Below are 24683 nucleotides of genomic sequence, written 5' to 3'. Positions count from 1 at the left end.
GTGCAGTTAAGGGTGTTTACTTACTGCAGATGTTGTACTGGTCACTCCAGCTGCTAGTGACCACCCGAGCCGTGCTGCGTCCACCAGGTCCTGGATCCAGCCAACCCCCAAACAAGTCCGGAGCGTGGCCCTGAGCTCTCCCTCTGTCCTTTCTTCAGCCGTCCCCACCAGTGATCCACCTAGGTCCAGCTCCCTCGGGCCTTCTGTTGGGACACCCTTGGCCCTGGGTTCCCTGACCCTTCATGTGGTGTGCCTTCGGGGTGAATGTGGTGGGTGACCGTGACAGACACTGCCCACGGTCTCCGGTCTCTGGCTGGGGATTGTTTTTACCCCCACCAGCTTGGGTTCCGGTACCCTGATGCTGACTCCTCACCCGGTGCTCTGATTTGGGTTCTTGGGTCCCTTCTCTTCTGTGCTCTGGGTCTTTCTCTTTTCTCCTCTCTCACTCTGGGTCTTGGTCTTTCTTCTCTCCTCTCCTAACTTGTTTTCTGCAGCTGATCCTCTCTGCATCTGATCCTCTGCATCTGACCCTGATTCTAGTTGGTGCCCACCTTATATATCCCTCTATGTGTGAGCTCAGGTGACCAGCACCCAATGAGCTCCTAACTTTACCCAGGCTGCTCCCCCTATCTGCCCCTACACTACATGGGATGTTCCACCCCCCTCCCACTCCAGCCAGGAACAGACTCGGTCGTACCTGCACATTTCTAAGTGGGAGTACCGTCGGCCTGTTCCTCGGAAATGGGATGTGTGTAGTGCATGCAGCCTACCGAGCTCAGTTCCACTCTCCATCCTTACCCGGGAGTGGAATATCACACCTCTGGGTTGAGGTGCAATACCCCTGTAGAAGCCGAATCCTCAGGGTGCTACATTCCCCCCTGGTAAATCACAGCACGTCCTCGGGCTGTAAAGACAAAAACACCAAAACATACAAAATTTTTTCATATAAACATATAAAACATATAAAAAACATTATATAAATAACATATCTTAGCAGATAAAACTTTCTCGTCGTCTTTTGTTTCAGGTTCCTCCTCCGGACACTGTGCAACGTGTGTCCGGGAAAAGTGCGACAGTCTCTTAGAAAATCTGGTTTTCTATAAAACCGGTAGGGGGCGCTTTAGGACGCGCAACTATATACAGGGGAAGTTGGCCGCTCTCAGTCCTCGGCCAGGTAGAGGGAAGGGAATGGCTGCTCACAGTCCTCAGCCTGTAGGATGAAGGGGTTAACGGGTAAACAGTTCACTGGTCCCAACGGGGACTATTTTAGCAGCAACAGTTTCAGTTTCTTTATACCCCCATTGGGTAACTTATTTACAGCACCTGCTCTGCCGCACTCAACGGCGTCTTCCTCCTGCTCTTTGAACTTCAGACCCGTCCGGGTCCTCTTGCTCCTCCTCCTCGCACCGCAACTCCTCCTCCGTCAGGCGGTGTACGTGGAGGGCGTAAGGTCCTTTGGCACACTTGTGCCGGGTAAAGGTGACCTCGTCTCCGACGTAGAGGTCACGACCTCTGTGCCCCTCCGGCAGATGGGACTCCACGTCTCTGCGCGTGACAAAGACGTCGCCGTGGGTGTTGTTGTCTCGAATGAAGCCCCACCCGTGCTGCTGGTTGAACTTTATTACAGTCCCGGTGGTACGGGGACTGTGCGCTGCACGGGGGTCCCTCCTGGTCCGGCTCTTCTGCTCGGCGCTCCTTATTTGGGCCTGTTGTTCCCGGACCCGCCTCTCTCTCCGCTCCCTCGCAAACTCCTCGAGCTGTTGGCGGCAGCACTCCGCACGCTCTGCTGCAGCGGCCCTAGTTTCCTGAGTGAACCCCATTAGATCTTCTCCGGTGGGGTCCCACTCAAACTGCGCTTCCGCTAGCGGGGGCGAGATCCGTGCCACGGGCTTCGGAGCCGGAATCAGGGGTTCATCCAGGGGTCTTAGTCTCTGCTGCCGTTCCAGCTCATGGTATCCTTCGGGCCAGATGAAGGGCCGCCCGTCCGGCCATGTGAGCTGGCTGAAGAGGTCCTCCCCCAGGTGTGGCACCCTTGGTATTGCGGGCGCGGGCGCGGTGGTGGTGGCGCCCGGGTTGCCCAGGCCTTGCGGCCAGGCCTGGGGCACCTGGAAGGTGAAGGGCACCGTTAGGACGGCGGCACCCTGGGCTACCTGGCCTTGCGGCCAGGCCGGAGGCTCCGCGGAGGTAGGGGGCGCTGTTGGTGATGCGGCGCCCGGGGGTACTAGGCCTTGCGACCAGGCTGGTGGTATTTCCTGCTTTGTCACGCTCCGGGTCGAGGCGCGTGACGTCACAGGGGTCGCTTCGGCGGCTTCCGGTCGGGGCCTAGTCCATAGCGGTGACATGGCGGCTACGGGCACAGCAGGGGGACTTTCGGGCTCTGCGACGGGGAGCTGGGGCAGGTGGGCGGTTTCTCGGCTTGGGGTATAGGCGTCCCCTTTACCTGCCTCCATGCGTTCGGCTCCCTTCTCGGCGCCGTCTCCGGCCTTGGGTCCTCCCACGCCATCCTCAGAGGCGGTCTGCTTCCTCTTCCAGGGTAGCGTGCTCCGTTGACTGGTCTCTGCTTGCTGGGCCATCTCCCGGCTCCACTCCGCCAGTATCTCGCGCTGTACCCGGGCCATCCTCCGTGCGAGGCCCTCCAGGGCAGTTTGTGCACACTCCCGGTCTCGGGGGAGCTGCGCTAAGATCTCCGCTAGACCTAGCGGGGTTGTGGACTCTAGCAGGCTCCTGACCATCGGGTCGGTGCTGCTCTGCTCTCCTTCCGGCAGGCTCCTGGCCAGCGGGCCGGTGCTGCTCTGCCCTCCTTCCTCGGTCTCTAGCAGACTCCTGGCCAGCGGGCCGGTGCTGTTCTGCTTTCTCTCCATCTCCGGGTAAGCTCCTCCGCTACTCCTCGTTAGACCTCTTGCCTCCGGGTGCGCTCGCTCCAGACTGCTCCAAGCGACACCCATCTTTTCTCTTCTCTTTCGTCTCCTCCCACTTCGAGGGCGGTCCCGGGGCAACTCGGTGACTGTCAGCTCCAGGGGTAGTTCTTTCACGCTGACAGACACCTCCAGCATCACAGTCTCTGTTGGTGGGGGCGGTTTCCACTTTTGGCGCCATTTTTTGTCCCGGCCCACGATGGGAGGTGGCCTCTTGCCCTCCTTTGGCACGCCCATAATGGCGTCCGCTGCTCTTCCAAGGCGGGAAATCTGCGGTTTTGGCGGGAAGCGTCGCCCAGTGGCGGGAAACTCTGCAGATGGCGGGAACAAGCTGGAAATGGCGGACAATCGGCGGGAAACGACTGGTGATGGAGTCCGATGGCGGGGACCCTCCGGAACCGGCAGGAGACTTCTTTTTGAGGTAAACTTGCACTTTTCTTCAGGCACGCAGTACCCGGGTGTTGCGGGCACGTAATCCTGCCGACTACGCCAAAGTTGACGCGCCCCCTGGGACATATTCCTTTTTGAGGGGAATACCCGGCACCGGATCAGATGGGGGGTTGTAGTCTCCGAGCGGCTGTGACCCGGTCCCGTGCCCAGGGCGTCAAGCTCAGTGTGATGTGGCAGTTCTACAGATGTTACTAAAGTTCTTTTGTGTCGACTACGCCACCCGTTGTGATGCGGTCACTGTGGCCGCCGCTGCAGCAGGGTCCGCTGAGGCTGATGGTGGGTGCGCAGCTTGGTGGGATAACCCCCAACGGGAGGGGTATAGCCTCAGAGGGGACAGGCGCAGAGGATGGGGGTTGTGGTGGTGTAGTGCAGACGGCAGTGAAGACAGAGTCGGGTTGTGCAGTTAAGGGTGTTTACTTACTGCAGATGTTGTACTGGTCACTCCAGCTGCTAGTGACCACCCGAGCCGTGCTGCGTCCACCAGGTCCTGGATCCAGCCAACCCCCAAACAAGTCCGGAGCGTGGCCCTGAGCTCTCCCTCTGTCCTTTCTTCAGCCGTCCCCACCAGTGATCCACCTAGGTCCAGCTCCCTCGGGCCTTCTGTTGGGACACCCTTGGCCCTGGGTTCCCTGACCCTTCATGTGGTGTGCCTTCGGGGTGAATGTGGTGGGTGACCGTGACAGACACTGCCCACGGTCTCCGGTCTCTGGCTGGGGATTGTTTTTACCCCCACCAGCTTGGGTTCCGGTACCCTGATGCTGACTCCTCACCCGGTGCTCTGATTTGGGTTCTTGGGTCCCTTCTCTTCTGTGCTCTGGGTCTTTCTCTTTTCTCCTCTCTCACTCTGGGTCTTGGTCTTTCTTCTCTCCTCTCCTAACTTGTTTTCTGCAGCTGATCCTCTCTGCATCTGATCCTCTGCATCTGACCCTGATTCTAGTTGGTGCCCACCTTATATATCCCTCTATGTGTGAGCTCAGGTGACCAGCACCCAATGAGCTCCTAACTTTACCCAGGCTGCTCCCCCTATCTGCCCCTACACTACATGGGATGTTCCACCCCCCTCCCACTCCAGCCAGGAACAGACTCGGTCGTACCTGCACATTTCTAAGTGGGAGTACCGTCGGCCTGTTCCTCGGAAATGGGATGTGTGTAGTGCATGCAGCCTACCGAGCTCAGTTCCACTCTCCATCCTTACCCGGGAGTGGAATATCACACCTCTGGGTTGAGGTGCAATACCCCTGTAGCAGCCGAATCCTCAGGGTGCTACAAAGGCGCAACCTGACCTCGTCGTCACTATCATCTTCCTCCACCTCCTCTGCTGACCTCATCTCTTGGCTGACTGTGGGTTGACAGTAAGTGGGATCTCCAACCTCATCATCATCACCCTGTGCGTTATCACACCCGTCGTCCTCAGAGCCAACCTGTTCCTGCCCTGACAAAAAACTAAAGTTGTCGCTCCAATCAGGTATTTGAGTCTTATCATCGTCTTCCTCATTGTCTCCACCAACAGGAGTTACAGTTTGGGAATGAGGGTCTACATTATGGTCAGAACCTTCTGCGTCTGGTCCTGGATCCGACTCATAAAGATTCTGGGCATCAGTGCAGATCATTTCCTCGTCTAGATTCACAGAAGCGCTGGAGTCGACCTCTGATTCCCAGGCTATAGTATGAGTAATCAGCTCTGCAGACTCAACCATCTGTTCTACCTCATACTCAGACGGGCAGCTGGAGATTTGGGAGCTGTGAGGAAGCAAGTGCGATTGGGGTGACACCTTTGAGGACTGGAGTATTTGTGATGTTGAAGTTGATGTGGAGGAGAGCCCACTTAAAGGAGCACTTGATATCCGTTGAAGCACCTGCTGTTTTTGTGCCTCATCTGGAATTTGTAGCGATTGGCGTGGCCGTAAGAAAGGGATCTTATCACATTGTCCGCTAAAAGAAGTAGACATTTTAGTTTGGCTGGAAGATGGTCTTTCTTCTGCAGATGTTACTGTTGCTTTAACACCTACCCCACGGACACAACCTTTTTTCCCCTTCCCAACACGCCTATTCCCCTTTCCACCAGCAGCAGGCCTTTTTCCACTCATTTTGGTGGTTAACTAATTCACAACTCTGGAGTTGTTTGCACAAAAAAACAATGGATGGGAACCGAGCAGAGCTGAGTGGCCAAACTGTGGTATTAGGCCAAAACTATTGTCTGGGTTAGATGCAGAAAAAAATTATATTCAATTTGCAACCTGATGGAGGTCAGTATAGATGGACTAATAGAACAAGTCCCACACACAGCTAGAAGCCCAAATATTTTTTCAGAGGTAGATGCAGAAAAATTTTTTATTCAGTTTGCAACCTGATGGAGGTCTGTATAGATGGATTAATAGAACAAGTCCCACACACAGCTACAAGCCCAATATTTTTTCAGAGGTAGATGCAGAAAAAAAATATATTCAGTTTGCAACCTGATGGAGGTCAGTATAGATGGACTAATAGAGAAAGTCCCACACACTGCTAGAAGGCCAAATATTTTTTCAGAGCTAGATGCAGACAAAAAATTATTTTGAATTTGCAACCTGATGGAGGTCAGTATAGGTGGACTAATAGAACAAGTCCCACACACTGCTAGAAGGCCAAATATTTTTTCAGAGCTAGATGCAGAAAAAAATTATATTCAGTTTGCAACCTGATGGAGGTCTGTATAGATGGATTAATAGAACAAGTCCCACACACAGCTAGAAGCCCAAATATTTTTTCAGAGCTAGATGCAGATAAAAATTATTTTTAATTTGCAACCTGATGGAGGTCAGTATAGATGGACTAATAGAGAAAGTCCCACACACTGCTAGAAGGCCAAATATTTTTTCAGAGCTAGATGCAGATAAAAATTATATTCAATTTGCAACCTGATGGAGGTCAGTATAGATGGACTAATAGAACAAGTCCCACACACAGCTAGAAGCCCAAATATTTTTTCAGAGGTACTGTAGATGCAGATAAAAATTATTTTTAATTTGCAACCTGATGGAGGTCAGTATAGATGGACTAATACAACAAGTCCCACACACAGCTAGAAGCCCAATATTTTTTCAGAGGTAGATGCAGAAAAAAATATATTCAGTTTGCAACCTGATGGAGGTCAGTATAGATGGAGTAATAGAACAAGTCCCACACACAGCTAGAAGCCCAAATATTTTTTCAGAGGTAGATGCAGATAAAAATTATTTTTAATTTGCAACCTGATGGAGGTCAGTATAGATGGACTAATAGAGAAAGTCCCACACACTGCTAGAAGGCCAAATATTTTTTCAGAGCTAGATGCAGATAAAAATTATATTCAATTTGCAACCTGATGGAGGTCAGTATAGATGGACTAATAGAGAAAGTCCCACACACTGCTAGAAGGCCAAATATTTTTTCAGAGCTAGATGCAGACAAAAAATTATTTTGAATTTGCAACCTGATGGAGGTCAGTATAGGTGGACTAATAGAACAAGTCCCACACACTGCTAGAAGCCCAAATATTTTTTCAGAGCTAGATGCAGAAAAAAATTATATTCAGTTTGCAACCTGATGGAGGTCAGTATAGATGGACTAATAGAACAAGTCCCACACACAGCTAGAAGCCCAAATATTTTTTCAGAGGTACTGTAGATGCAGATAAAAATTATTTTTAATTTGCAACCTGATGGAGGTCAGTATAGATGGACTAATAGAGAAAGTCCCACACACTGCTAGAAGGCCAAATATTTTTTCAGAGCTAGATGCAGATAAAAATTATTTTTAATTTGCAACCTGATGGAGGTCAGTATAGATGGACTAATAGAGAAAGTCCCACACACTGCTAGAAGGCCAAATATTTTTTCAGAGCTAGATGCAGATAAAAATTATATTCAATTTGCAACCTGATGGAGGTCAGTATAGATGGACTAATAGAACAAGTCCCACACACAGCTAGAAGCCCAAATATTTTTTCAGAGGTACTGTAGATGCAGATAAAAATTATTTTTAATTTGCAACCTGATGGAGGTCAGTATAGATGGACTAATACAACAAGTCCCACACACAGCTAGAAGCCCAATATTTTTTCAGAGGTAGATGCAGAAAAAAATATATTCAGTTTGCAACCTGATGGAGGTCAGTATAGATGGAGTAATAGAACAAGTCCCACACACAGCTAGAAGCCCAAATATTTTTTCAGAGGTAGATGCAGATAAAAATTATTTTTAATTTGCAACCTGATGGAGGTCAGTATAGATGGACTAATAGAGAAAGTCCCACACACTGCTAGAAGGCCAAATATTTTTTCAGAGCTACATGCAGATAAAAATTATATTCAATTTGCAACCTGATGGAGGTCAGTATAGATGGACTAATAGAGAAAGTCCCACACACTGCTAGAAGGCCAAATATTTTTTCAGAGCTAGATGCAGATAAAAATTATATTCAATTTGCAACCTGATGGAGGTCAGTATAGATGGACTAATAGAACAAGTCCCACACACAGCTAGAAGCCCAAATATTTTTTCAGAGGTACTGTAGATGCAGATAAAAATTATTTTTAATTTGCAACCTGATGGAGGTCAGTATAGATGGACTAATAGAGAAAGTCCCACACACTGCTAGAAGGCCAAATATTTTTTCAGAGCTAGATGCAGATAAAAATTATTTTTAATTTGCAACCTGATGGAGGTCAGTATAGATGGACTAATAGAGAAAGTCCCACACACTGCTAGAAGGCCAAATATTTTTTCAGAGCTAGATGCAGATAAAAATTATATTCAATTTGCAACCTGATGGAGGTCAGTATAGATGGACTAATAGAGAAAGTCCCACACACTGCTAGAAGGTCAAATATTTTTTCAGAGCTAGATGCAGATAAAAATTATTTTTAATTTGCAACCTGATGGAGGTCAGTATAGATAGACTAATACAACAAGTCCCACACACAGCTAGAAGCCCAATATTTTTTCAGAGGTAGATGCAGAAAAAAGTATATTCAGTTTGCAACCTGATGGAGGTCAGTATAGATGGAGTAATAGAACAAGTCCCACACACAGCTAGAAGCCCAAATATTTTTTCAGAGGTAGATGCAGATAAAAATTATTTTTAATTTGCAAACTGATGGAGGTTAGTATAGATGGACTAATAGAGAAAGTCCCACACACTGCTAGAAGGCCAAATATTTTTTCAGAGCTAGATGCAGATAAAAATTATATTCAATTTGCAACCTGATGGAGGTCAGTATAGATGGACTAATAGAGAAAGTCCCACACACTGCTAGAAGGTCAAATATTTTTTCAGAGCTAGATGCAGATAAAAATTATATTCAATTTGAAACCTGATGGAGGTCAGTATAGATGGACTAATAGAGAAAGTCCCACACACTGCTAGAAGGTCAAATATTTTTTCAGAGCTAGATGCAGATAAAAATTATATTCAATTTGCAACCTGATGGAGGTCAGTATAGATGGACTAATAGAACAAGTCCCACACACAGCTAGAAGCCCAAATATTTTTTCAGAGGTACTGTAGATGCAGATAAAAATTATTTTTAATTTGCAACCTGATGGAGGTCAGTATAGATGGACTAATACAACAAGCCCCACACACAGCTAGAAGCCCAATATTTTTTCAGAGGTAGATGCAGAAAAAAATATATTCAGTTTGCAACCTGATGGAGGTCAGTATAGATGGACTGATACAACAAGTCCCACACACAGCTAGAAGCCCAATATTTTTTCAGAGGTAGATGCAGAAAAAAATATATTCAGTTTGCAACCTGATGGAGGTCTGTATAGATGAATTAATAGAACAAGTCCCACACACAGCTAGAAGCCCAATATTTTTTCAGAGGTAGATGCAGAAAAAAATATATTCAGTTTGCAACCTGATGGAGGTCAGTATAGATGGACTAATACAACAAGTCCCACACACAGCTAGAAGCCGAATATTTTTTCAGAGGTAGATGCAGAAAAAAATATATTCAGTTTGCAACCTGATGGAGGTCTGTATAGATGGATTAATAGAACAAGTCCCACACACAGCTAGAAGCCCAATATTTTTTCAGAGGTAGATGCAGAAAAAAATATATTCAGTTTGCAACCTGATGGAGGTCAGTATAGATGGACTGATACAACAAGTCCCACACACAGCTAGAAGCCCAATATTTTTTCAGAGGTAGATGCAGAAAAAAATATATTCAGTTTGCAACCTGATGGAGGTCTGTATAGATGAATTAATAGAACAAGTCCCACACACAGCTAGAAGCCCAATATTTTTTCAGAGGTAGATGCAGAAAAAAATATATTCAGTTTGCAACCTGATGGAGGTCAGTATAGATGGACTAATACAACAAGTCCCACACACAGCTAGAAGCCGAATATTTTTTCAGAGGTAGATGCAGAAAAAAATATATTCAGTTTGCAACCTGATGGAGGTCTGTATAGATGGATTAATAGAACAAGTCCCACACACAGCTAGAAGCCCAATATTTTTTCAGAGGTAGATGCAGAAAAAAATATATTCAATTTGCAACCTGATGGAGGTCAGTATAGATGGACTAATACAACAAGTCCCACACACAGCTAGAAGCCCAATATTTTTTCAGAGGTAGATGCAGAAAAAAATTATATTCAATTTGCAACCTGATGGAGGTCAGTATAGATGGACTAATAGAATGATGCTATGCCCAAAAGATTTTACTTCACTAGGTGCAGTAAAAAAATTGGTATTCTATACACAGGTGGTATATCTTGCAACACAGATAGGCTACTCCACTGACTAACACACTCTGCAATAGGCCAAAAAGGATTAGCTTTGCTAGATTCAGCCAAATGCTGTGAAAAAAACTTGCACAGCACTGGCACAGACCTGCCTGGCAAAAACTGATAGGAACTGATGTAACCTAGTCCTGAAAAGGACTCCAATTACAATTAGTCTTTACTCCCACAATCTATCTATTTAAGAGCACAGACCTGCCTGATAAAAGTCGTAGGAAATGCTGTAACCTAGTCCTTAAAAGGACTGTAATCACAACTATTCCCTACTCCCAAGCTATCTGTAGATTTGTGCGAAAATTGGCTTGAAATTAACAAGGTATAGCGCACACAGCAACAGCGGTGCCGTCTAACACGCAGCTGCAGCAGTGAGAAAATGGTGGCGACGGGGAAAATGGCTTGGTCTTATAGGGCAAGGACATGTGACATACACTGCCAATGACACATGCCCTTGCTTGTGTGAAAAAAAGCACTTCGCTCCGTGTGTGCGCTGCTGATAGGCTGACAGATTGCACCTCCCCACTGTAAATGCGGGAAAGAGAAAAAAAAAATGGAGATCTTCATTGTTCCTGCAGAGATCCATCCCCTGCCCCTCCCCCCACCCCGCTGTACACTCAAACTGCGTATTAACATTAATTTTCATCATTACTGAGAAAAAATCCAGTTATGATTTTGGTGCACGAACAGTTATCGAACATAACCTCGAACAGCCGAATTTTTCTCAAATTGTTCGTGTTCGCCGAACGGCTGGAACACCGCCCAAAACAGCTCGAATTTGAGATTGGCGAACAGTTCGAGTAGAACAACGCTCATCTCTATTCAGCAGCTCCACATGGTTCAGGAACAAACACAAGCTCCCTTCTGGAGCTTACTTCTCCGACATTGAACTCTGAATGCCTCAGCTGGTCGAGTATTTAACCCCCCGACCACACCCTGGGCAGATGTGGCGCCCCTGAGGGTTCGACTGCCACAGGGATGCTGCACTTCTCTTATGGAGTGTGGTGTTTCTCCTCTGAGGTAAGAACAGCGTGATGGTCGGGACCCAACCTTTGCATCCAACACCACATTTCTCCACCCGAGGGGGCTAGTATGCACCAGGTGCTGCCCTCCTGGTTACAGGGAGACTGGGGAACCAAGAGTTAGGGGAACCAGTTAGTGGGTGAGGGTGGAGGACTCACAATTTAGTGACACTGTAAATTTCATATTTAATAAAAAGCCATCTTGGTTCTTGGTCCTTGTAGTTTAGTTCTTTGATGGTCCTGGTACTTAACTTGCCTGGCTGGCATGTACTGTGATCTCCTACCCTGAAAGTGGATCCTGTGTGGACCTTTAGCGGATGGGGACACAGCCCTCGTACCCCGGCCTTGGGATGACGGGAAGGTTGCAGAAGAGGAATGTCTCAACCAGGTCAAGGACCACGACCAAGAAGGCCCGGAGCTTAAGAGTGTGGCTCCATAGCAAATGGATCCCGGGGAGGATGCAGACGGAGCGGCGTATGCCACCTGTCCTCCCCACCTGATATATTCAGAGGGAGTCCGGCTGCAAGAGGGGTACCGGCCCCCGACACCCAACCTTGCTACTCCATGTCCTGGTCGGGAAAGCCCGGTAGGCCCTGATGATCCCACCGGGTTTCGGAAGGAGCGGAGCTGCCACCCGTGCCATTGTTCTGAGAGGACCTCAGAGGGAGACCCGGCCTATTCGCACACACAGACAGGAGAGGATACGGTCTGTAGTTCAGGAACACTCTGGTGCAGGGTCCCGATTGAATGCTGGACTTGCTCAGAGGTTGTCAGATCCCCGTCCCTGGTGACCGCAGGACTCCGCGGGGAGCAGGGAGTCGCCTTCCTACTGCCATCTCTAATGTGAGTAAAGCCATGGAAGTTCACCCCTATGGCCTCCGGACTGTTTAATCTGCGCTACACCGCACGACGCGGCACCCGTTCTCCTCTACTACTACCCCCTCCATCCTGTCCATCTGCCCTGAGGCCCTGCTCCGCCTGTGGGGAGTAGTAACAACTATGGCTGCCCTAACACCAGGCCTCAGTGGGCTGCAGCAGCGCTGGTGGCCTTCACCAAGTGCCACAGATGGCGTTGTCGTAATCAGCCACTCAACCCGAATAAGCCCACACCATCCTTTTAATGTGATGGCCCTGAGCACGGGTCGGGTCTGGGCCACGGCTGCACCCCATCTCTCCATCACAGGACCCGACTCCGAGTCCCCCATCTCCCAGGGTAAGGAAAAGGGCTTTTCGAGTAGAGGTGTCACAACCTGGCGTAGTCGGCAGGATCGCTTGCCCGCAGCAAAGGAAGGAATTACCCATTGCTATCGGGTACTGTGTGCCTTGTACCTTGAACTTTCGTTTTACACCTAAAATGGCGCCCGCCCAAGAAGAACAGGCGCCATAATGCTGTGAAAAGACGGTCTTCAACCACCTCCCATCGTGGGCTGGGCTCCCGCTTGGCGCCAAAAATGTGGACTGCCCCTTCCATCAGAGACTGTCCGCGGGGTAATGCCCGTCAAACTGGATGGGCTGAACGAAGGCGGGCCTGTCAGCATGCCGCCCTGGAACCGCCCCGAAAGAGGAGGAAGAAGAAAAGTAACAAGGTGCGGCCATTGCAGTCGGAGGTTGGCATTCTTCAGAGGCAGACATGGACGCTTCTGGAGCGCAACCCACCGAACCTTCTGAACCTGGTTGAGGCCCTTCACCCGGCAGGGAGCGAGGCTGCAGCATGTTAACAGCGGGAGATATGGAATTTCTCCGACAGGAAGCCCCGGGTCTCATGCGGAGGCAGAGAGAGGCCCAGGAGGCGGCGACGGCTGCGTGGTGGGAAGAGATGTTGCTACGTATCCGGGCCCGCCACCAAGGAGTTGAAGCCCAGGGAGACATGGTGACAGAAGTCGTGAGTGGCACAGCGGCGGGTGAGTGTGCTACCCCTGCCCCGGCTGCAGAGCCTACCGTCCCTATCCTGGACCTCATGGCCGAATATCTGATACCCGGCGCGGCCACCTGGGAGCAGGTCTTGGCTCCGGAGCTGCAAGCGGCAGCTATAGGTGGGGACCTGCGATGCCGCCCTACTCCCAAACCCGAAGTGCCTGAAGCTGCAGAGGTGTCCACCGGCTCCAACCCAGACTGGTCCGCACTACCAGAGGACCCGCAGCAGTCCCTAATGACATCGCTACCCACGCCAACAGTCACCTGGCCGGAGGCTGAGGAGTGGGCCTGGGACAACCAGGGGTGGGGACCTGATGGGCTTCCTCCGGGAGACCCGGGCTGAAGAGTAGAGGAGCCAGCGGTGCAGCGAGCAGATACTCCAGCTCGCTCGGGAGCAACGTCAACGGGAGCTCCGCTGCGAACGCCTCGAGGTACGGGCCAATGCTGCCAAACCCCGGGCTCGTCAGGAAGAGGCCACCCGTCCCAGTCCCCGTGTGGAAGGGCAAGTCGTACGCTTCCATCATGAGGCCACAGGTTGCGTAGTCGTAATCAGCCACTCAACCCGGATAAGCCCACACCATCCTTTTAATGTGACGGCCCTGAGCACGGGTCGGGTCCGGGCCACGGCTGCACCCCATCTCTCCATCACAGGACCCAACTCTGAGTCCCCCATCTCCCAGGGTAAAGAAAAGGGTTTTTCGAGTAGAGGCGTCACACAGACACCACCTGAAAAAGACGCCGTGTGCACATATACTAAGGGTTTGTATATTTATACTACCACTTTATTTTAGTTCTTTAATTCCTTTTTTCTACCTGAAAAGACAATATCTGCAAGGAGTTTGTATGTTCTCCCCATGTTTGCACAGGTTTCCTCTGTGTACTCTGGTTTCTTCACACACTCCAAAGTCATACTGATAGGGAATTTAGACTGTGGGGACAGTGATGATAAATGTAAAGCGCTGTGGAATATGATAGCACTATATAAGCAATGCATAATAATAATATAAGCGATCACACCATCACAGAATCAAATTATCTAACCCGTAGGGTAAACATGAAAAGGAAAAAAATTGTGGTTTTTTTGGTTGTTTAATTCCCCCCCCAAAAAATGCAATAAAATGTCATCAAAATACAGTATGTACTCCTAAATGGTACTAATAAAATCATCAGTTCACCATACAAAATCTAACCCCCACAGGGCTCCGTTGATGTAAAAATAAAAATGGTGACATAAACCAAATTGTTTTAATTTTTTAATAAATATCAGATATTTCTTTTTTCCATCAATAAAATAATAAAAACAACAACACAAGTTTGGTATGAGCATAATCATACAGACCTGGAGAATTATGATACCAGGTACTTTTAATGCATAATGAATGCTCTAAAATCCAAAAAACAATGGCAGAATTGTGAGGGTTTAGCTATATTAAGGCTGTGTGCCCACAATGAATTTTTGATGCTGAGTATTTTCATTGCGTGAAAAACACAGCGTCTTACAGTTCCAGCACAGTGAATGGAATTTATAGAAAGCTCCTGCCCACTGTGCTTTTTTTTTTTACTCAGCGTAAACTGACCTGCGGTGCGTGTTTAAAATCTACAACGTGTCAATTTCTCTTGTGGGTATGCTGGGTTTTATGTGCACATTTTCCCTATAGATTTGCATTAGATCAGGAAAATATGCAAATAAAAAATTTGTTTTTAGTGTGTTAGTGTGCAATCCGCACGTGACTGTATGAATATGGTTTTGTCAAAGCAAAATGCCAAAGTATCAAAAACAAAGAAGCTTTATTTAAAAAATGACATGTCAACAAGAGACAAAAAAACGCAGCATCAAAAACACATTTAAAAAGCGCACTCCAAGATGCAATGAAAAAAATGCAAGTAACCCAATTTACTTAATAGGTGCAGAAATTCTGCAACATCAAAAACTCACCAAAAGCTCATGGTGGGAACATAGCCTTAGTGCGCTAGGATTTTTTTCAACATTTTCAAGTAGATTATAAGGCAAAAACAAATGGTGTAATTTAAAAGTACAATTCGTCCGACAAAGAACAGCCCTAATACAACTGTATTGACGGAAAAATGAAAAAATTATGTTTTTTTAAAGAAAGGCCACAATGATAAAAATTGAATGCCACAGGAAGGGTTAATCTTATATATTTATGTGATTATGTTAATCATTAATTATCACGTCACAAAAATTATTATATAAAGTAATGGACTTTCAGAAATATATACAGTTTGCACAGTTTACTTTATACCATATGGACACTGAAATATGCAGCGTAACTAACTGATATATAGTCTGGCACAAATTTTGGTTTTCACACTGTTTGCTGTTTCAGTGATTTTAGATCCTTTAGGCCTCTTTCACACGTCCTGATGTTTCCGGTACTGGAAAACCCAGTACTGGTGCAATCCGTGTCCGTGTGTAACATCCGTGCACTCATTGGGAAAGCGTGTGGTGGATGCTGGGCTGTGACTTGCGGGAAAACCCTGCCCACAGCCCATCACTCAGCGGGAGCGCATCACTGGGTCACGCCTGACTTGACGTGACATCAGCGGATTACCGAGTCGGCTGCATCCGGGGGTCACGTGATGCCTGTGAGCGGTCAGCGATAGCGCCCCTCAGAGGCAATTACAAAAAATCTTCTCTCTACAGTTTAAATACATTGGGGGCATTTGTTATATAGTAGTGGACAACCTCTTTAGGTTTATGCAAAAACTCAATGTTTACGGGGTTGATCCTTATTTTTCAAGACTTCTGAATTCATTCTGTATATCAACTTCTAGCCACGTTTCCACGTTCAGTGTTTGGTCAGTTTTTTACCTCAGTATTTGTAAGCCAAAACCAGAAGTGGAACATTCAGAGGAAAAGTATAATAGAAACACGTCACCACTTCTGGATTTATCACCCACTCCTGGTTTTGGCTTACAAATACTGAGGTAAAAAACTGACCAAATACTGAAGGTGGAAACATGGCCTCTGGACAAAATCCTGACTGGTGCCTAACCAGCGCTTGGAGTTTATCACTATTTTGGCTCCTTCACACAATCGTATTTTCAGGTCTGTGGAAAAAACGGGCAGCATTCAGACCAATGGTATTCAATGGGGCAGTGCAGATGAGCGATTTTTTTTTTCACTGGCCGAATTTGGGTGTGAAATAAATTGCAGCATGCTAGTTTCTTAATTAAATCGGACGAGACTCAGTCATTCAAGTCTATGGATGCGCAAAAAAAGTTCAGAAGCCATGCTGGGCCACAGTATATCTTTTGTTTTATCGGATATATTGCAATTCTGTAACATAGGCAAAATTGTGAGTGAGTCCACTCCCTTGGATGAAATGCAACCTCACACACGAATCATCACAGAGTACAGCTGAAACCAGAAGTTTACCTACACTATATAAAAAGACACATATGCATGTTTTTCTCAATATCTGACATGAAATCAGAATAAACGCTTCCTGTTTTAGGTCAATTGGGATTACCATAATTTTTAATATTTGACAAATGCCAGAATAATGAGAGAGAATGTTTTAAGGAATTTCTATTACTTACTGCAAAGTCAAAAGTTTACATTCATTAAGATTACTATGCCTTTCCGCATTTGTTTTTTGGGTTTCGTTTTTATGGCTTTCATTGTGCAGTAAAAATATGATTCCCCAGGTGAGAACGATCCCATCGATACCAAACTTGCAGAGTTTTTTTTTTATTTAACCGGTTCCCGACCGCCCACTGTACATAAACGTCGGCGCTGCCTGGGCTCTGTGCAGCGCCGACGTTTAAAAACGGTGGGTGGTCCCGCAGCGCTCAGGACCCCCAGGGTCCTGCTAGCGCTGCGGTACCGGTTCAGAGCGATAGCTCTGACATGTGGCATCATGGGAACCTGATTGGATCAGGTCCCCATGATGTTAACCTGTTCCTATCTTCTAGATGCCGCGATCCATAGCGATAGCGGCATTTAAAAGATAGTGACAGCCGGTGGTCGGCGATCGGGACCCCCCACATACCTGCCAGCGGCGGGGATCCCGGTGCTGTGACCTCTGACATCATCGAGACCTGATTGGCAGAGAGATCACCAGGGAAGTTTGTTTTAGCAACAAACTTTCCCGGGCGATCTGCCTGATAAATACATTGTTTCTCCTCCGATCTCAGTGAGAGAGCAGAGGAGAAACACTGTGACAAGAGCTGTCAGCCTTGCCACAGTAAAAGTGAAAAAAATAAAAAAGAAAGTAAGAGTTAGGGTTAGTCAGTCCTGTCAGATCTGTCAGTCAGTCAGTCCTGTCAGATCAGTCAGTCCTGTCAGATCAGTCAGTCAGACAGTCCTGTCAGATCAGTCAGTCCTGTCAGATCTGTCAGTCAGTCAGTCCTGTCAGATCAGAGTCCTGTCAGATCTGTCAGTCCTGTCAGATCTGTCAGTCAGTCAGTCCTGTCAGATCTGTCAGTCAGTCAGTCCTGTCAGATCAGTCAGTCAGTCAGTCCTGTCAGATCAGTCAGTCCTGTCAGATCAGTCAGTCAGTCAGTCCTGTCAGATCTGTCAGTCAGTCAGTCCTGTCAGATCAGTCAGTCCTGTCAGATCAGTCAGTCAGACAGTCCTGTCAGATCAGTCAGTCCTGTCAGATCTGTCAGTCAGTCAGTCCTGTCAGATCAGAGTCCTGTCAGATCTGTCAGTCCTGTCAGATCTGTCAGTCAGTCAGTCCTGTCAGATCTGTCAGTCAGTCAGTCCTGTCAGATCAGTCAGTCAGTCAGTCCTGTCAGATCAGTCAGTCCTGTCAGATCTGTCAGTCAGTCAGTCCTGTCAGATCAGTCAGTCAGTCAGTCCTGTCAGATCAGTCAGTCCTGTCAGTGAGTCAGTCCTGTCAGATCAGTCCAGTCAGTCAGTCCTGTCAGATCTGTCAGTCAGTCAGTCCTGTCAGATCAGTCAGTCCTGTCAGTCAGTCAGTCAGTCCTGTCAGATCAGTCAGTCCTGTCAGATCAGTCCAGTCAGTCCTGTCAGATCAGTCAGTCAGTCCTGTCAGATCAGTCAGTCCTGTCAGATCAGTCAGTCCTGTCAGGTCAGTCAGTCCTGTCAGATCAGTCCAGTCAGTCCAGTCCGGTCAGTCCAGTCCGGTCAGTCCGGTCAGTCCAGTCCGGTCCCGTCCTTTCAGTCCGGTCCGTTCAGTCCGGTCATAAAATATAAAAATAAAATGGCCCGTCAGACTTATACCGCAGAAGAGGTGTATGCCCTGCTATGTTCTGACACTGATGACAGTGCAATCTCAGATGGAGATGTGGATTTTGAGGGCTTTAGTAGCGGTGACACTGAGAGCTCAGAAATGAGCAGTGATTCTGGTCCATCCTCAAGCCCAAGGACCAGTACAGCAATAGGGGCAAATAGCGCTACTGGAGAAATGTCTCCAAATCAGGGAACACTGCCCAGTACAAGCGCTGTCCCTGCTACTAGTGAATTGGCGCACGCCAGTGTACAAGGGGCGTTGCCACATGATCTAGCATTTCCCAGATGGGAGGCTTCGGATTCAGCTGCTCCATTCAGCCGTGATTTCAACGCCATTCCTGGTATAAATTTGGACCAATTCATTTTTTTAATTTGTTTTTTACAGACAGCTTGCTAGAGCATATTGTCGTGCAAACAAATTTATATGCATCCCAATTCATAAGCCAGAATCCCCGATCTTACTATGCTAGGGCAAATTTATGGACACCAACTAATGTCCCGGAAATAAAAAAAATTTTAGGACTTACATTTGCCATGGGGCTTGTTAAAAAACCGAGCATTCGATCCTACTGGTCCAACCACCCTGTTCAAGCCACCCCTATGTTTTCAGTCGTTCTGCCTAGGACCCGTTATGAAATGCTCATGCGGTTTTGGCATTTTAATGACAATAGTCAATGCCTGCCCAGAAATGCCCCAGAACATGACAGGTTATATAAAATTAGACCCATCATTGAAAATTTGTCAGAAAAATTCTTAAGCCTCTACACCCCAACACAAAATATTTCTATAGATGAGTCCCTTGTAAAATTCAAAGGAAGACTGCACCTCAAGCAATTTATCCCATCTGAAAGGGCAAGGTTTGGAATAAAGCTCTATAAAATGTGCGAAAGTTCAACCGGATACACATCCGCTTTTCGCATATATGAGGGGAAAGATAGCCAACTAAACCCACCAGGATGCCCTACTTATCTGGGGACATCTAGAAAAATTGTTTGGGAGCTGATAAGTCCATTTTTTCAAAAAGGCTACAATCTATATGTGGACAATTATTACACCAGCATACCCTTATTTAAAAGTCTGGTTGAACACAACATCAGGGCTTGTGGGACCATCCGTAAAAACCATCAGGGGTTTCCACATTGGTCAACCAAAAGTTTCAAAAGGGGCAGTCAGGGGCTGTACGCAACGGAGAGCTGCTTGCCCTGAAATATAGGGATAAGAGGGATATTTTTGTCCTCAGCTCGATCCACACAGATGCCACAAGGGCCACTGTAGAACTAGGATCCACCACTCCGAAGCAAAAACCTGTGTCAGTCATTGACTACAACAAACACATGGGGGGTGTGGACCTTGCAGACCAGGTTCTACAGCCATACCAGGTATCAAGAAAGTCCTATACCTGGAATAAAAAGTTGGTTATTTATTTGTTTCAGGTGGCCACATACAATTCTTTTGTGTTGTACAAAAAAGCAGGAAATTCAGATCCTTTTCTTGATTATCAAGAAAAGGTAATTGAAAATCTTGTCTTTCAAAGTGTTAGCCCCGCTCATCCATTAGAATCTGAGGATGTGAAAAGACTCACTGAGCGACATTTTATTGCACTTATTCCAGCAACGGAAACAAGAAGGAACCCCCAGAAAAGATGTCGTGTATGTACTAAGAGAGGAATGAGGCGTGATACCCGCTACTATTGCCCACAATGCCCTTCATTGCCAGCCTTATGCGTCACTGACTGCTTTAAAATCTTCCACACAGAACCACGTTTTTAAACTGTAAAAATGTATCCCAATTTGTCATTCAAACATTTGGTTCATTTAGTGAATGACACATTCGAGTAGAGCTCACTTAATTTCCAGGGGGGGGTTCTCCAGAATCTAAACCTTCCATTGCGTGCTTGTTTCTGGAAATCATCCATTGAGTTAAAATGGTCACTAAACCCATAGATGAATTCCCAGAGGGGTCTCATTTCCAAAATGGGGTCACATCAGGGGGGATTCTTTAGCTCTGGCACTCTGAAAAGTGCCAGAACAGCATAATCCCCCCTGAAGTGACCCCATTATGGAAATGACACCTCTGTGGGAATTCATCTATGGGTTTAGTGACCATTTACCTATCTACTTATTTTCCCACCACTAGATTAATTTATACAGAGGAGTAGATTGTAAAATTCGGTCACTTGTTGTGGGTTTCCTCTGTTTAGGCACCTCAAGGGCTCTCCAAATGCAACATGGCGTCCGCTATCGATTCCAGTCAAATTTCCATTCCAAATGTCAAATGGCGCTCCTTACCTTCCAAGCCATGCCGTGCGCCCAAACAGTGGCTTTGCACCACATATGGGGTATCAGTATGCTCAGGAGAAATTGCACAACACATTTTGGGGTCCATTTTTTCTGGCTGCTCTTGTGAAAATTAAAAATTTGAGGCTAAAGTAGCAGTTTTGTGTTAAAAATGTGTTTTTTTATTTTCACACTTCAACATTATAAAATTCTGTGAAGCCCCTGGGGGTTCAAGGTGCTCACCACACATCTAGATAAGTTCCTTAAGGGGTCTAGTTTCCAAAATGGGGTCACTTGTTGGGGGTTTCCTCTGTTTAGGCACCTCAGGGGCTCTCCAAATGCAACATGGCATCCGCTATCGATTCCAGTCAAATTTCCATTCCAAAAGTCAAATGGCGCTCCTTACCTTCCAAGCCATGCCGTGCGCCCAAACAGTGGCTTTGCACCACATATGGGGTATCAGCGTGCTCAGGAGAAATTGCACAACACATTTTGGGGTCCATTTTTTCTGGCTGCCCTTGTGAAAATTAAAAATTTGAGGTTAAAGTAGCAGTTTTGTGAAAAAAAGTTAAATGTTCATTGTTTTCTTCCACATTCCAAAAATTCCTGTGAAGCACCTGAAGGGTTAATAAACTTCTTGAATGTGGTTTTGAGCACCTTGAGGGGTGCAGTTTTTAGAATGGTATCACTTTTGGGTATTTTCTGTCATAAAGGCTCCTCAAAGTCACTTCAAATAAGATGTGGTCCCTAAAAAAATGTTTTTGTAAATTTTGTTGTAAAAATGAGAAATCGCTGGTTAAATTTTAACCCTTATAGCTTCCTAACAAAAAAAAAATTTGGTTCCAAAATTGTGCTGATGTAAAGTAGACATGTGGGAAATGTTATTTATTAACTATTTTGTGTGGCATAGCTCTCTGATTAAAGGGCATGAAAATTCAAAGTTTGAAAATTGCAAAATTTTCAAAATTTTCACCAAATTTCCGATTTTTTCACAAATAAACGCAAGTGATATCGAAGAAATTTTACCACAATCATCAAGTACAATATGTCACAAAAAAACAATCTCAGAATCAGGGGGATCCGTTGAAGCGTTCCAGAGTAATTACCTCATAAAGTGACAGTGGTCAGAATTGAAAAAATTGGCCCGGTAACGAAGGCAAAAACAGGCTCTGGCGCGAAGTGGTTTTAAGTAGTGAAATTTTTTTTTTACATTTGTAAAAAAATGAATTAATAAATTCTTATGTCAGCATTCTCCAAGACCCGTGCACTTTTCATTTTGCGGCTGATTGAGCTGTGTGAGGGCTTGTTTTTTTGCAGGACAACCTGATGTTTTTATTGGTCATATACTGGAGTACATGGAGTTCTGGCATTTCAATTTGTTTTCTCTTTACAGCATTTACCGATAAGTTTAATTAATTTTATATTTTGATAAATCAGACTTTTATGGACGTGCTGATATGATATATGTGTATTTTTTTTAAGATCTTTATTGGGGGAAAACTAAGGTGATTAGTGTTCCAAGAACGCTCGAGGTCTAGCCGAGTATCTTCGGTGTGCTCGCAAAATATGTTTGGGTCGCCGCAGCTGCATGTCTCGCGGCTGTTAGACAGCCACAACACATGCAGGGATTGCAGCAATCCCTGCATGTCTCGCGGCTGTCAAACAGCTGTGAATCATGCATCCGCAGCAACGCGAACCTATTTTGCGAGCACACCGAAGATACTCGGCTAGACCTCGAGCGTTCTCGGATAACCCCTCCGAGCACGTTCACGCAACACTAGTAGTGATTCAAATTTTTATGCTTTTTTTAATATCTTTTAGAACTTTTTTTTCAACTTTTTACTTTGAATATTACTCCCCTTTGGGGTCTTGAACCTGCGATCATTTGATCAGTTGTACTATATACAGCAATATCAAAATATTGCTGTATATATCACAAATAATGGTCTCCTATGAACACTCTAGCCAGAATCTGGCATTCATAGGAGTATCGTCATGACAGGCACAAGGGGTCTTCAGCAGACCCCCAGATGTCATGGCAACCCATCGGCACCCTGCGATTGCATCAAGGGGGTGCCGATGAGCGGTGAGAACAGCATGCCCCCACGGGACATGCGTTATAAATGACGCTGTCAGAGAATGACAGAATTTAATAGGGCAACAGCTATGAGCAGAGCTCCACTCAATATGCGGCTGTTATAGGCAGATGATGGGTGACTACCACAGCTATCATCTAAAGGGAATGGCGAGGGCTCAGCTTCTGATCCCTCTCCATTCATCCTCTGCCGACAAGCTGATTGTTAAGAGGTTCTATTGACATAATTCTGGGGCTATACGTAGCCTCTTCAAGGGTAAGGCTAGATGGTGCGGCCGGAATTAATCCATGGTGAGGCTTCAAAGAGGCCCAAAACTGCAGCAGCTAATTTGTGATTGTTTAATGTGCAATGGGTTGATTTTTTGGGTCAAACAGCTGTTTCCACCTAATATCGAAGAGCATTTTGCAAAAGCCCAGTGGCTACTCCATTTGGACTCACCCTAAGGGCTCGTGTAGACGACCGTATTTTTCGTCCGAGTGCAATCCAACAAAACATCGGATAGCACTTGGACCAATGTTTTTCTAAGGGACTGTGCACATGTCAGATTTTTTTCCCCTGACCCAGACAGTCGAAGGAAAAAATCACCACGTGCCTGAGTTGGATCCACTTATTGGATCATACTCGGCCATGCAAGTCAATGAGTCCGTGGAAAAAATCGGACTGCACTCGGATGACGTCTGAGTGCAGTCTGATTTTTACGGAGTGACAGCATGGAGAATATGGAGAAATTTTTTTCTATCTTCTATTCATCCAAGAAAGTCAGATCACACTATGTTCACACTCTGATCACACTCTGATCAGTGTGTGATTAACATAATCGGTCCGATTTTCCTGGATGAGAGAAAATACGCTGGTGTGACCCTAGCCTTAGGGGTAGCTCACTGCATATGTACTTACTTATGTACTATTGAAATGAATAGGAGCTGTGAAATGTATTACAGTTAGAACCTACTTGTGACAACTGCTATGACAATATGAGGCCGAAGTGGAGTAGAAGCCCCTACCACAAGACCTATAGCAGTAACATGTTCCATGTACTGCTATCAATGTAAGATATGCACTAGAACAATCTCAATTACTTATTTACAGCCATATTATAGGTAAAAAGTCCTCTGTAAGGATATGAAGTAGAGGAGGGTATGTTATGATCATAGGGTCAAATATGCAGAAAACGTAAAAAAAAATATTTACTAAGCAATATTCGGTGTTTTGATTCACTCACAAATCAGTGGTTTCAGATCCATAGTAAATTAATTGCATTTCACTTTTAGTGGGGAGTCTGTAAAGCTATTACTTCTAGTTCCAAACTTACCTTCAACTGCACAGAGAATGTAAGATATTAACAACTTGCTGTACTATAAATTCACAATAACAAAATATACCAGCTATGATCTCCAGTACTTACAATAACAGTGCCTCTGGCGATTTCCGTGTCTTCTATTAGTACCCTTACTACTGTGTCAGAGTTGTTTGCATCGACACAAAGACAGATGGCGAGGACACACAGCACTGCTTTAAGATCCATCATTCTCAATGTCACTAAGTAAAATAAAGCTAGAAGTTTCACAACAGACTAAAATACACTAACTAAGGGGGGGTGTTTCTTTATGGCTATCAATCACATTGGGACACACCAAGTGCCGTGTGATGTCATTAATCTAAACAGGTGCTCCACAATCATATTTTCACAGAGGAATAAGACTCACTGTCAAGGTCTATTTAAAGTTAAACATTATCTTAGTTACATATTACAAAAATATATTCCAAATGTGGATTGTTACAATAGATTTAGTTTATTAAGTTTTTAGCATGTTATTCTTAAGTATGGTAATTATTACTTTATTCTGCTCTTAAACGGAATCTGCCACCAGGTTTTTACTACCCCATATGAGAGCAGCATGGCAGAGACACTGATTCCAGCGATATGTCACTTACTGGGCTGCTTGCTGTTTTTTTTTTTTTTTATAAAATCCGTTTTTTCTGCTGCAGATCTACAAGTTCTCTGAATGCGAAGTTCTGCAC

General features: G+C 46.1%; 1 protein-coding gene across 1 annotated transcript in view; it reads right to left on the bottom strand.

Annotated features, from left to right (window-relative positions):
• Positions 1-24239, bottom strand: part of LOC141167406 (selenoprotein M-like) — a 63888-nt gene extending 39649 nt beyond the window's left edge. Inside the window, exon 1 of the mRNA XM_073654816.1 lies at positions 24067-24239. Within this exon, the coding sequence (XP_073510917.1) occupies positions 24067-24189 (123 nt within the window). The 5' untranslated portion in view covers positions 24190-24239. The remainder of the gene's footprint in view (positions 1-24066) is intronic.
• Positions 24240-24683: the final 444 nt, after the last annotated feature.

The sequence above is a fragment of the Phyllobates terribilis genome, unplaced genomic scaffold, assembly GCF_046119375.1.
Source record: "Phyllobates terribilis strain yellow unplaced genomic scaffold, ASM4611937v1 Scaffold_1__5_contigs__length_1240528914, whole genome shotgun sequence".
NCBI lineage: Eukaryota > Metazoa > Chordata > Amphibia > Anura > Dendrobatidae > Phyllobates > Phyllobates terribilis.
This window is presented reverse-complemented; position numbering and strand designations above follow the sequence as displayed.